Genomic DNA, 12,855 nt, shown 5'->3' on the forward strand with positions numbered 1-12,855 from the left:
TCCACTCCTCATCTGTGGGCTTCCGCATGGCTGGGAGGGCGATGCTAGCACAGCAGCAGCCTGTTTTTTCGTAGCTGCCATCACCATGCCTCCACCCCAGGGTAGAAGGAGGGGGAGAAGGAAGGGAGGGAGGTGGGGAGGGAGAGAGCACACAGCCGGAAGGAGCCGCCTCGAATATAAACCAGCTCTGTGGGCTGTGGGCTGGAGCCTCTCTTTCCAAGGGCTTGCTCCGGGCAGGACAGAGGGCAGACAGAGGGAGGCTGTGCCTGCTCATCCTGGCCTGTCCTTGGGTGGAATGCCACTTCTCTGTCCCCAGGAGCAGAGCTTTCCCGGCAGGGAGAGCAGGAGACACTGGGGAAGCAGGAGACGGGGCGCCCACGGAAGGGCGTGAGCTTGGCCTTGCCTCTGTTCCCCCCGGCAAACAGATTTCGTATCTTACTACTCAGTTGCTGTGGAAACAATCAGGACGGAACAGGAGGGCACAGGTGGATGAGTGGTCACCCCTGGGACCCAGGCCCAGGCAGGGTGAGGAGTGCAGCAGGGAACTCTGTTTCCTGCTGTGTGTCCCTCAGCCGGTTAGAGGACCTCTCTGAACCTCACCTGCTCATCACAGCTCCTAGGAGCCTGGGAGGTATCTGTCCCGGTTCACAGCTGAGGAAAGGAGGCATGGAGAGGTGTCATGGTGAAATCACTTGTCCGAGGTCCCCAGAAGGCAAGAGAATTTATCTTCTCATCAGCACTTCCCTCCTGGGGCTATTGTAAGGACTCAGTTGAATTAAACAACCGTGTCCTGTAGGGCGCCTGGTGCAGTGGGAACATCAGCCTGGACCCCATGTTGTTACACATGGAACCCAGACACAACACTGCCAGTGTCCAGGTGGTCCCACAGGGAGACACACAATCAGTCACCCTGGGTCCACAACCTGGACGCTGGGCAAAGGGAAGGGAGGGTTTGTTCCTGGCAGCTGCCAGAGGAGAGTCTTAGACTCTGAAAAGCTTCCCTGTCTGCTTAATGGCCAGAGGCATTAGCCGCCTGGACCACCCTGGCCAGCTGGCAGGTTCCCCTTTCTCCGGCCCCAGCTGAGAGCCTGGGGATCCTATCTCTGCCCGCCACGCTGGCCTCTCTGGATGCACTCAGCTGCACCTACCGCTTTCACAGGCACCCCTGCCAGGCCAGCCCTGCCTCCTCCCTCTCCCACCCGCCCACAGGGAAATCAGAGCCTGCATCTGGCCACAGAGGCCAGCCCTGTGTTCCTGTCCCAGGAAGGTGGGGCAGGAGGGGGACAGGGAACAGGATGGAGAGTTCTTGAGGGGCTGCCGGGAGAACGCCTCGCTTCCTGGCCGAGTGCTAAAAAGAAAGAAAGGAAGCCAAGCAGCCTTCCCTGCTCAGCAGTTTGTCCCCGGCCGAGTGTGGGGGCCTGGGCGGCCCCAGGTCCTCCCCCAGCACCAGAAGCACAAACAAAGGAGTCTGCTGAGGATCAGGAAGTCCGAGGATGGGAAATTCCAGGGCCTCCCAACTCCACGCTCTTCCCCTACCAGCTCCTGAGCAAGTCCAGGGGGAGAGGAGACAGAAAATGAAAACTGGTCTCTGGAGGCACGCTTCTGTTTCCCCTGATGTGACAAAATACTGTTTGTACAGCTGCAAACTAGGAGTTAGCACTGGGCAGTGCCAGTTACCTATAGAAAGGTTCCTTCCTCCACAGCAGAGCCGTCCACTCAGAAGGAGGCTGCTTGGCAGCCAGGCCCAGACTCCTCTGTGTGGTTTCCAACCCCTTGGGCCTGGCTCCTCCAGATGCCCCGCTTCCAGCCCGTTCTCCGCCTGTGCAGAGGCTCCGTGCTGGCCTGTCCTTCCGGCTCTCGTCCTCACTTGCTGGGTGGCATGGGAGATTGCCTGGCCTCTCCACGTGCTGTTGACTCTCCTGTAAAAGGGGGTATTAATGCTAGTCCCCACCACAGGGAGTTCTTGGGAGCATCAAGCAGAAGGGTCTGTGTGGAGCTCCTCGCGAGTGCTCAGTAGCTGTCAGCTGAGTGCACGCAAGTCCTGTTCAGACCCTCTCTCCACAGGGCTGCCTTGAGTGCCTTCTCCTCTGAGCTCTGATGGACTGGCCATCAGTCCCACCCTGCTGAGTGCAGGGACTGTACCTACAGGGTTCCCCCACCTTCCCCACCCTGAATGCTCACACATCAGTGCTCCTTGAGGACTTGCTGGTCCACTGATTTACTTCCTCCTGAAGAGTTTTTTTCGTCGCCTTCTGAGTTGGCCTCAGGCCTCGATCTCTCTTTCCATATCTGAGACCCATGACAGGCTGGCTGGTCTCAGGGCTCCTGTGTGCCAAGCCTTCGTCACACATGTCCCTCAACACCCCGCCCTGCCTGGGACAGCTCCTGCCACTGGCTCCCAGAACCATTCCTTACGTGACGCTCATGAGAACTGCCACCTTGTATTCCACCTTCAGGTGAAATTTGCACCGATTAATGAATGCCATTGGTGCCCAGCTGTGGAGGTCAGAGCTCAGCTTGGCCTGTGTGGCTTGGCCTCGGTAAAACCTCTGCATCGCTGATGACTTTCAAGGCCTGTAAAACTAGGTCTTGCGCTTGGGCTGGTTTCCATTTCCCTTGGCAAGGAGGTGTTGTGTTGAAACGTTTCTTTGGGTGGTTCCTCTGCCTCTCTCCCCAGCAGCCTGCCTGATTATTTCGGCTCCGTGACCCTCGCTAGCTCCTAACTCACCAGTGGTATCGGATTATTTGTGGCGGCTGGAGCATGGCCACTGTGTGTGTTGATCACAGCAGGGGCCTGTCCTGTCTCAGCAGAGCCCAGGAAGCCGCTTGTCGGCGTTCAAGTGTCTGTCTCAGCTCATCCCCCATCCTGGCATTTATCTCACCTGTGAGCGCCTGACCCCTCCACAGAGCTCCCACTGGCCCCTGCTCCTTATCTCTTTCCCACTAGCTGATCCTCTCTGTGGGGGCATCTATCACCTCCAGAGCCATGGGGCTCCCCACTGTTCTGTGTGTGGCTGAGTTCTGACCTCCCACAACCAGCTCCCTGGCGCGTTCCCTCACCTGGAATGTCCCCTGCCCGCCAAGGTCCTGCCTCCCCCACAGAACTCTCACTTCTGGAACTGCCGACGTGAGCATTTCACTGCATACTGACCTCTGATGGATGTGTGTGTGCTTCAGGATGTCCCCGCTTTCCCAGACGAGGGCTCCCACCTCTTCTCTGTGAGCCCTCCAGGCTCGGCTCTGGGCACCAGAAGCAGTTTCTGGTCTGTGGACATGCTGGGAGGGAGCAGGCCAAGGAAGACCCCTTCTCCAGCCTCCCACAGTGCCATCCCCGCTATCGCTGTTTTGTTCTAACCAAGCAGTACCTGACTTCATTAAAGAGACTTTCTCATAAGCAGCTGTGGCATTTCGGGGTGACCAAACACTGAGTCACCGTGACACTGGGTGCAGCCTGCATTTGTGGCTCTGACCAGGGACCCTTCTCACATACCATGTTGTCTAACAGCTTTTCACCAGAAACCCCGTCTTTGGGGAAATGAAATGGGAATGGCAGAATTCTCCTTTCTAAGACCCATGATCTGACAACGGGAGCCATGGCTTTTTTGAGTGACACCATCTCAGTGTCGTCGCTGGGCTGTCTGCCTCACATACTGCATCCGCCCCCTGTCGAATTTGGGGGGCCAGGTCGTCTGGGTTGACGGTGGGACAGCGAGGAGAAGAGGCTGCGAGGACACTGGAGCACACCTCCGTTCCCCACCACGCTGGGGTCTGTGCCAAAGGGTCATGTGCATCTGTGTCAGAGAGCCCTTCTGCCACCAAACCAAGAGGAATTCTCTGGAAAAAAAGTTTGATCCATTCAAGTTTCTGAGACATTCTATGTTAGTGACATTTACCTCTTCCTCAAGAACAAAAATGTTCATCAAAGAACACAAAAACTGACCCTAGCCAGTTTGCTCAATGGGTAGAGCATTGGCCTGCAGACCAAAGGGTCCTGGGTTCAATTCCGGACAAGGGCACATATCTTGGTTGCAGGCTCCTCCCTGGCCCGGGCCCTGGTTGGGCGTGTCCATGTGTTTCTTTCACATTGACGTTTCTCTCAGTCTTTTCCTCTCTCTTCCACTCTCTCTAAAAGATCAATGGAAAAATATCCTCAGGGGAGGATTAACAAAAAAACACACGCACACACACACAAAAAATTATGTGTGTGACAACAAAAAGCTAAACAAAGCTCTTTTATAAAATTTGGTAAGAAATGTTATTTAGGCTGCGTGTTCACCAGATGTACACGGCCTCGAAATAGCACCCCTGGTCTCTGGGCCCCGGCTGCAGGGACCCCATTTTCTGCAGGCCTTTCTATCCTGGCCAGCAAGGAGCCTCCCTTCTCCCCTTAGGTGTCCCTCCCCCTTATTTGCAGGGGCCTTGCTTTCCTTATTCTGGTAAAATATTTATAATGTAAAACTAGCCATTTTAATGATTTTAAGTGTACAATTTAGTGGCATTGGTTCTTTTCACGTGATTGAGTAACTACCACCACTATCTATTTCCAAAACCTTTTCATCACCCCAAACAAACTGTGTACCCATGAAGCAATAACTTCCCATCCCCGCCCCCATCCCTCATAACCTCAATCCTACTTTCTCTGACGGTGTCTGTCGTAGATATTCCATCGAAGTGGAATCACACAGTAGTTGTCCTTTTGTGTCCGGCTTCTTTCACTCAGCATAGTGTTCTCAAGCTCGCAGGGGCTTTCCGGCCTGGGCTCCGGCGCTGGAGCAGCAGGTTTAGCAAATCACCTTGGAGAGCCTCTGCATTCCGCCACCTGGGCCCTATCACTTGCTTCATCTCCAGCCCATCTCTTGGTGGTGATGGTGGAGGGCAGGCTTCGGCTAGTCCCAGTGTTGTTCGTACACTCAAGTCCCAGGGAGAACTTTGGCCTGGAGTCCTGGAGGCAGGAGCTGGAGGCCAGAGAACAGGTGACCAAAACTTTTCCCAGGGAGAGGGTGAAAGCAGGGTCAAGTGACTAAATGACTAAGTGAGATGGGTCCCAGCAGGTGGCTCCAGGACTTCAAGCTTGGTCACAGCAAAAGACATCCAACGCGGGACCGGGACTGGAGAGAAGTGACAGGCTCTCTTTTAACCATGCTTCCTGTCTTCCTTGACTTATTCCTGCGCCATTGTCATCTGCCCTGTGTGCCACCCACTGGGCCACCTAAGATGCAGAACTGCGCAGTGTCCATTGGCTGGATTGTCCATGGCAGCAGCCTTTGAAGAAGGCCGCTCAGCCAGAGATTTTAAGAGTTACCGAATATTCCTGCCCTTCAACCCATGAATTCCATTTCTTGGAATTTGTTTGAAAAAGAAAATGATCAGAAATTTGGAACAATACCCACACACAAATATGTTTCTTGCAGTGTTGTTTATAATCGCCAACAATAGGAAACAACATAAATAGTCATTCATAAGGGAATAACTTAAGGAAACTATGGTAAAATAGTACACAGCTATAAAGATTACATTTGTAAAGCAAAACAAGGTTTTTATTTATTTTTGTTAATCCTCGCCCAAGGATATTTTTCCATTGATTTTTAGGGAGAGTGGGAGAGAGAGGGAAAGACAGAGAGAATCATCAATGTGAGAGAAACACATCAATTGGTTGCCTCCTGCACACACCCCAACCAGGGCCTGGGCTGGGGAGGAGCCTGCAACCAAGGTATGTGCCCTTGACTGGAATCAAACCCATTGGTCCGCAGCCGACGCTCTATCCACTGTGCCAAACTCGACAGGGCCAAAACAAGATTTTTGATCGTGAAGGAAATGCTTATGACAAAATGTTAAACAAAAAAAAATTTTTTTAAAGCAAACTACAATTTTCTGTGTGCATTCTGATATCAAGGACATGAAGAGAAATCACAGGGGAAAATAAACAGAAGCATATGCCAAGCTGCTTAGTGCAATTATGGGTGTTTTTTTTATTTTTTCTTTACATCTTTCCACACTTTGCAAATGCTCTACAAAAAGAACACACATTACTTTGATCTTTAGGACAACAAAGCAATAAATGGGAGGAACAATGTTCCATGTGATAAAGGAGGAACCAGAATTTTGGGTGTGGAGACCCAGAGCTGTGAGCCATATGGTACCTGACAGTGCTTTTGGGGGATGCGGTGGGGGTAGGAGATGGGTTCGCGGGGGGGAGGGTGGCATGTGTGCACCACGAAGAGAGCTGGCTTAGCTCGAGGTTGGAAACATAAATGTCTTCAAGGGCCTGGCCAGTATCATAACGGAGTGAAAGTGAACAAAACAATAGGGAGTGGTGGGGACTGTGGCAAAATGGAGAGCTCACACCCTCTAAAAGCAGCGGCTGCCGCACAGCTGCAGTGGTTGGTGTGGGAATATGGGCCCAGTGTGTCCAGACCTTCCGTTTTTCAAAGCCAAATATCCCTGAGTTTTTAAATGTGAACTCTCTTATTAAACACTGGCACCTAATTGAAAAATATTTTCAGTGGCATGCAGTCCGCATCTACGGGCCAGTCATGGTGGGCGAGCTGCCCATGTGTGGCCTCTGGCCCGTTCCTTCCTTCTCACAGGCTGTGTTGAGTTCTCCATGTGGGTGACAGGGTGTGCTGCCCCGGTGGCCCACCGCACAGACTGAAAGGAGTTCCTTTTGTTCTTTCTGCCAGAAAACGAGCCTCCCTCTCCTCTGGTCTCTGGGATTATTGATTACAACATGCCCCTCACCTCCACATACCTGAAGCAGATGAAGTTGCGCGTGATGAATTCCCAGGAGCAGGTAAGTCTCCCGTCTCCCCTCACCCCACCTGGAAGCGTCCTAACTTGCCTGGATGTGGCTGATCCTTCCCAAGATGTGGGGCCACAGCCTGTGTAAACACACTGGAAATCAAAGAGGCCCTTATCTGGTTATCTGGGCCGTGCCTAGGGCTGAGAGGGGAGGGAAAGAATGTGCTCCTAGTTAAAGGGTCTGCTGGGCAGACAGCCCTGCTGGGTCTTCAGTGAAACCCAGGGAGCTCACGCTTCACAAAACTTTCCCCGAGGGCAGGGCAGGGAGGGGGAGGCGCGAGCTGCAGACCTTGGCTCTTGGGTGGTTCTGTCTCTGCTCTGCCCTTTGTCTGCTACTCCTCTCCCCAGGGAGACGAGGGAGGAGGGGCCCTGCCTGCCAGCCTGTGGCCTCTGTCACTCTTGGGGCCCAGACAGGCCAGGAGGATGGGCCCTGGCGGGTGGCCCGAGTAAGATAAGGCCCCTGGCTGTCCAAGACTCCCCGGCTGTGGATTGCCAAGGGCTGTCAGGCACCGTGGAAACAGGCTATTAAAAGAAAACCACTCTTGCCTCCCTCCCCACACAGTACACCTTCTAGCCCTTTGCAAAGCCAGTAGCCTGACTGTCTCTCAAAGGGGGGCAAGTGAGCGCCACCCCCTCCCTCCATCGCCGCCTAAAACCAGGGTCATAATCTCTCACCTCCAGCTTCAAGGGTTCTCGTCTGTTGTGACATCTGAACTCACCCTGTCTTTGTGGCCTGACCAGGGGAATGGGTTCTTTCATGGAAAGTCTGACTTCCAGCCCTGGGTGCATGCTGTCTCACTTACTGCTGGTCTCCTTGACAACCTGAGCATGCGCTGTCACGGGAGCGAAGGGGGCGAGGGGGTGATAGCTCCACGGTGATGTAGCAGGATGTGTCCTGGTAACGCCTGGGCCTGTGGCACCCAGTTTGAGGATTTGAGCTGGTTGGCTTGAACATACCAAGTCTGCACTCCCCTAAGGAGGAGGGATGGCGTGCCAACCATGATCAGCCCCTAAAGGTTGAGTGAAGTACGCTTCGCTCTGGGTGGAAGAGCTGTTTGTGTCTCTGTGTCTCCAGTGTTTTCTTTCCTGAGAGTGTCTGTTCTGTGATGGTTGCATCCCTAAGAAACGTCCAGCAATCAAAGATAACGTCAATGGGGAAAGTGGCGTTGGGGTTTCATACTCGCAGAAACAACTTCGCCGTGGCGCTAGAACCAGCCTGTGGCCCCTGTCACTCGGTGGCCACCGCCAGGACCAGCAGTAGCCAGCATAGCCCACCTGTGATCCCTCATTAACGGATCCTGTTATATTTCATCTGGTTATACAAAGTCTTACCGTCTAGGGGGGATTAAGACTGTTGGCTAGATATATTAGCAAGGATTTGGGCCTTCAGCAAATATTTATAGAGCCCTACTCTGTGACCTGGGGATGAGCAAAGGCAGCACCATTCCTAGTTCTTCTGATCTAGGGGGAGACAGACACTAAAGATAAAATCACACACAAATACCCAGCTCATAGCAGGTAGCCATAAATAGTCGAGGGAGAGATTAATCAGGCATCCGGGTGCAGCTGTAACAAGTGTCCTGCAGTGGGGCACATGGTGCTCTGAGTACTTAGATGTGTGTGTGTGGGGGGGGGGGGAAGCAGGGGCAGGGAAGTTTTGCCTCAGAAAGTGACGTTTGAGCTGAGATCACGACCTGAAGGGACCTGAGCGCTAGGCCTCAGCTTGTGCAAGGGCCCTGTGGCTCGCGGAAAGATAGCACCAGCGAGAATCTGAGGCTGGTGAGGCTGGTGCAGAAACTGTGAGGAGTTCTACTGCTAAACAAAGGAGAGAGCACAGTGTTAGGCACTTGGTGGATATCTGTGAACGAACTGAAGTTCCTGAAGTGAGATGGATAAATTGTCCCGGTGAGGTCTGGCTACTCCCAAAGGAAGGGAGGATTGTGGGAAGGCATTTTTCCCAGGGTGCTCTGAGAACCCAGCTGGGCTGAGGCTGAGACTTACAGTGGCGTTGACTGTGTCTTCCTCGCCTTCATTCTTAGCTTCCCAGATGGGGGCTCTCTGAAAGTAGTTATTTCTCCTGTGTGCTGCCGGAGATCAAAGGGGCAGACCCTCCCTGCACACCTGGCAGAGAAGCCGCATCCTAGGGCCTTTCATCTGTCAGTCTCCAGCACTCCGTGCACAGCAATGAGCTCAAGGCCTCAGCCTCTCCCGCAGCACCGTTATCCCTCTTTTATAGCCAGGCTCATAGCAAAACAAAAAATCACATTGCTCACCAGATTATGTATCTACAGCAGCAAGGAAGGGCCAAGGACCCAGAAGTCTTGGATTTTTCAGCTTGTAAAAATACACATATTTGAACTGATAGCTTCTTTCCTATAGCAAAGCCAGAACAGGCCTCCCCTGGGGGTGGGTGGATAGGCCCCCATTCGAACTCAGCCAGGGGACTGGCTCTGCTCTATCAAATCTCGCTTCTCAAGACCAGGCTCCAAAAGTAGTTTCATTCCTTGCCCATCACTCTGAGCAGGACATGCAGAGGACACCTGGAGTGTTTGCAAATCAATCACGCAGGCTACATGGAAAATAAACCAAATCTAAACTCACTGGGAGCCAGGACAAATGATATTTTATTAATGCCGAACAAAGCCCTACATCTGAAAACTCTGGTGAAAAAAATCCCAATAATTCATCTTTCCCAAACAAGAGACAAACAGTAAGGCAAGTAGAACATTTCCCTCGCTTTGCTTTGGGCAGACAAGGACAGGTGGTGGGGTTTCCTTGTGAAACGGACAGAATCACATTGCTTGTGCTCCAGTCGTGTCGGGTTAATGTGCTGGGAGATGGGTCCTTCTCCACGAGGGTGTTAGGTAAAGTGAAAACCCAGTATAGCAATAGTCACACAAAGGAAACATGCTCTTCTTGAGTTCTGAGTCAATGCGGCAGAAATTTATGGTGCCCCCAGTGTGCAAGGCATTTAGGGGTCAGCCTCCACCCTCGCAGGACTTCCGTCCTAAGACACAGACCAGACCCCAGGAGCTGTCATTGAAGTGGCCACATTGAGCTGAAAATAAGAGAGTGTAGCCTGAGAAAAATCTTTTTTTTTTTTTCATTTTTGTTCTTACTGGTGAAACTCTCATAAAGATATAAAACTGAAATTCACATTCAATTGCACTGATGATGAATGCATTTCTTATAGGGGGCAGGATGGGAAGGGTTCTGTGACTGTAGACTTACTCCGCGCACTCTCTGATAAGAGGAGGGTCAGGGAGGGGTGCAGGCAGCACTCACGGGGCAGGCCCACCAGCAAGCGCCAACCCCAGCAGCTGATCTCGCAAAGCCCTTTGGGGGCTGTCTGTGTGCGGACGCTCCAGGAGTGCTGGGCCTCTTCCTCACGCTGCCGCTGGTTTTGTTTTCTGTCCCGTTTGGGTTCCTTTCATACTCTCAAAACCATCAATTACACAAGTAATACACAGGGAATACCTTAGTAGAAGAATCAGTAGCCAAAAAAGCAAAAGCACGGTGATAAAAATCACCATCATCCCACCACTCAGATCACTGAATAGTTTGGTATCCACCCTTCCAGGCTGTTGAATAGAAAGGGGATTCTCCTGTATGCACCCTCTTTACAATCTGCTATGTTTCTCTGGTGCTTATTTTCCATGTTATTTGAAGTCTCTTTGACCTTCGGGCCTTGATGTTTCCACTTGTCAAGTAAGCTGGTTATATAATTTTCCTGTCATTCCCTCACTTCTTCACCCATATCCATCCATCCATCCATCTATCCATCCATTGTGCAACTGAGCCAGGTGCCAAGGAGACAGTGGTGAGTAGAGCCCTTTCTGCCTTGCCTGCTCTCACAGTCAGTGAGAGAGGCAAGGAGAAACAAAAGAAAGAGCTTAGAAGAGGAACAGACCAGGAACAAGGGAGCCAGCAGGGTGGGTGCTGTTTCAAGCAGGTGGGTCATTAGAAGGGCACCTGTTCTGTGTGCAGTACTGTCCACACTGTGCCCTTCACCCTCACAATTCTTCAGGGTCATGTTATTGTCCTCATCTTACAGACGCCTTGGCTGAGGCTCCAAAAGGGTCTGCACTTGCTCAAGGTCACACAACCACTAATGTGAATGGAAACTCAGTTCTTTTCCATCCCTGAACCCGTGCACCTGCCTGGGCCCCAAGCCCTGCTCCTCTCCCCACCTCCTGGAGGAGGATGCGCTCTTTAGGATCGAGTATTGCCCCAGGCGCTGGTGGAGGGAAAATGTCTGTGGCAGCGATGCTAGCAGGGCAGGCTTTGTTTGCCCGGGAACGGGGACCACCTTAAATATATGGTGCCTAAGGAAATACGTGAAGAGGAATTTGACAGGGGCCAGGGTTGGGGTGGGGGTGGTCTTCCTTACCTCGTGAAGGCTCAGTTATCCGCAGAGGCACATCTGTAATTTGATATCCACATTATGGGTGACTTTATTCTGATTGTTCCCGAGATCCCAGTGTTTGGACCCGCGGTAGAAATCAGATCCAGACCCGGAAGGAGAGAGACAAATCATCTGTGCCTTCCCGGACACACGCTTTCATTTTATAGAAGTGGAGGCTGAGACCCCAGAGGTGCAGCCACTTTCCCAGGGCACCCAGAGTGGGAGGGCCGTCAGCACCTTCCTCCGCCTCCCCTCTCTCCCCCGTGCTTGGAGCAGCGCTAATGTCCCACTAATGGTTTTAATGGTCCTCCCAGCAGTGTGTGAAGTGGTGCACGGCTCCATTGTTTAAGCCCGCGTGATGGAGGCTCTTACTTGCTTCCATTAACCTCTGCCTCCCTCCGCCGCCTTGTGCTCCTGTCCCAGAGTTTTCCTTAGGTCCTGGAGGGTCCGGGAGGAGGGGCAGGACTCCTCCTTCCCTTGACATGTAAGTGGGGTCCGCGACTTTCCCAGGGCACCCAGAGGGTCGGTAGCCTCTGCCCAGGGGTCCTGGCATTGCCAAAATATTGGCCCTCCTGCTTTTTTCCGGGGGCATGTAGAGCATTACTGTTCTCAGCCAGGATTCCAACCCACCCACCTAAACCAAAGACCCTGGGGTCAGGCTGACAGGACCGTTTCCACCAGCTACCAGCTGTGTGACTTTGGGCAAACTGCTTCACCTCTCTGTCCTCCCCCCGCCCCTCAGTTATTTGAGAGTAAACACACCTACCCCATAGAGTTATTTTAAGAGTTAATGACACAAAGCAAGCTCAGTATTGAGTACAGTGCCAGGCATATTAGGAGCACAGAGGAAGTTTCAATGACCTCTACTACTATTGACAGTAATACTATTATGCAACCTTTGTTTAATAGACACGGTGAATGACCTCGAACAAGAAACCAGGGCCATAAAGAGGAATAAGACAGTGCAGTTGTTTCAATGAGCTCTTCTTAGTAGAAAGGACAAGGCAGCAGCCATGAGCTATAACCAGGACAGAAAACAGAAACAGGAAGGGACCTGCCAGGTGGCTCAGGGGACAGGCATTTACTTCCTATGAGATTTGAACATTCAGAGGGTCCAGGTGAGGGAAGCTGAGAGGTAACAGCTCTGGTGGACCTGGGCTGGGGAAGGCCAAGCCAGTTTGGTGAAAGAAGAAGGAAGAGGAAGAAGAAAGAGGAGGAGGAGGAGACACAGCATGGGCCTTTCTTGGAAATGAGGCCACGAAACAGCCTTTCCGCTAGGGACCTGCCAGGTGGCTCAGGGGACAGGCACTTACTTCCTATGAGATTTGAACAGTCAGAGAGGGTCCAGGCGAGGGAAGCCGAGAGGTAACAGCTCTGGTGGACCTGGGCTGGGGAAGGCCAAGCCAGTTTGGTGAAAGAAGAAGGAAGAGGAAGAAGAAAGAGGAGGAGGAGGAGACACAGCATGGGCCTTTCTTGGAAATGAGGCCACGAAACAGCCTTTCCTTAGTCAGCACAGGGGAGCCAGGCAGGATTTGGGCAGGAAAGGAGTACAATCGAGGACGGAACCTTCTGAGTCTCCCATCTCTCTGAGTGGAGAAGGAAACAAGCCCACTCTGAATAGCTCTCCACGTTCACTTTATTCTTAATTGTGG

General features: G+C 52.5%; 1 protein-coding gene across 1 annotated transcript in view; it reads left to right on the forward strand.

The window, feature by feature from the left end:
• NOL4L (nucleolar protein 4-like) overlaps positions 1-12,855 on the forward strand; it is an 83,310-nt gene that overhangs the window by 13,703 nt on the left and 56,752 nt on the right. Inside the window, exon 5 of the mRNA XM_005879822.2 lies at positions 6,681-6,790. Coding sequence (XP_005879884.2) covers positions 6,681-6,790 — 110 coding nt within the window. The remainder of the gene's footprint in view (positions 1-6,680; positions 6,791-12,855) is intronic.

Source organism: Myotis brandtii, unplaced genomic scaffold, assembly GCF_000412655.1.
Source record: "Myotis brandtii unplaced genomic scaffold, ASM41265v1 scaffold61, whole genome shotgun sequence".
NCBI lineage: Eukaryota > Metazoa > Chordata > Mammalia > Chiroptera > Vespertilionidae > Myotis > Myotis brandtii.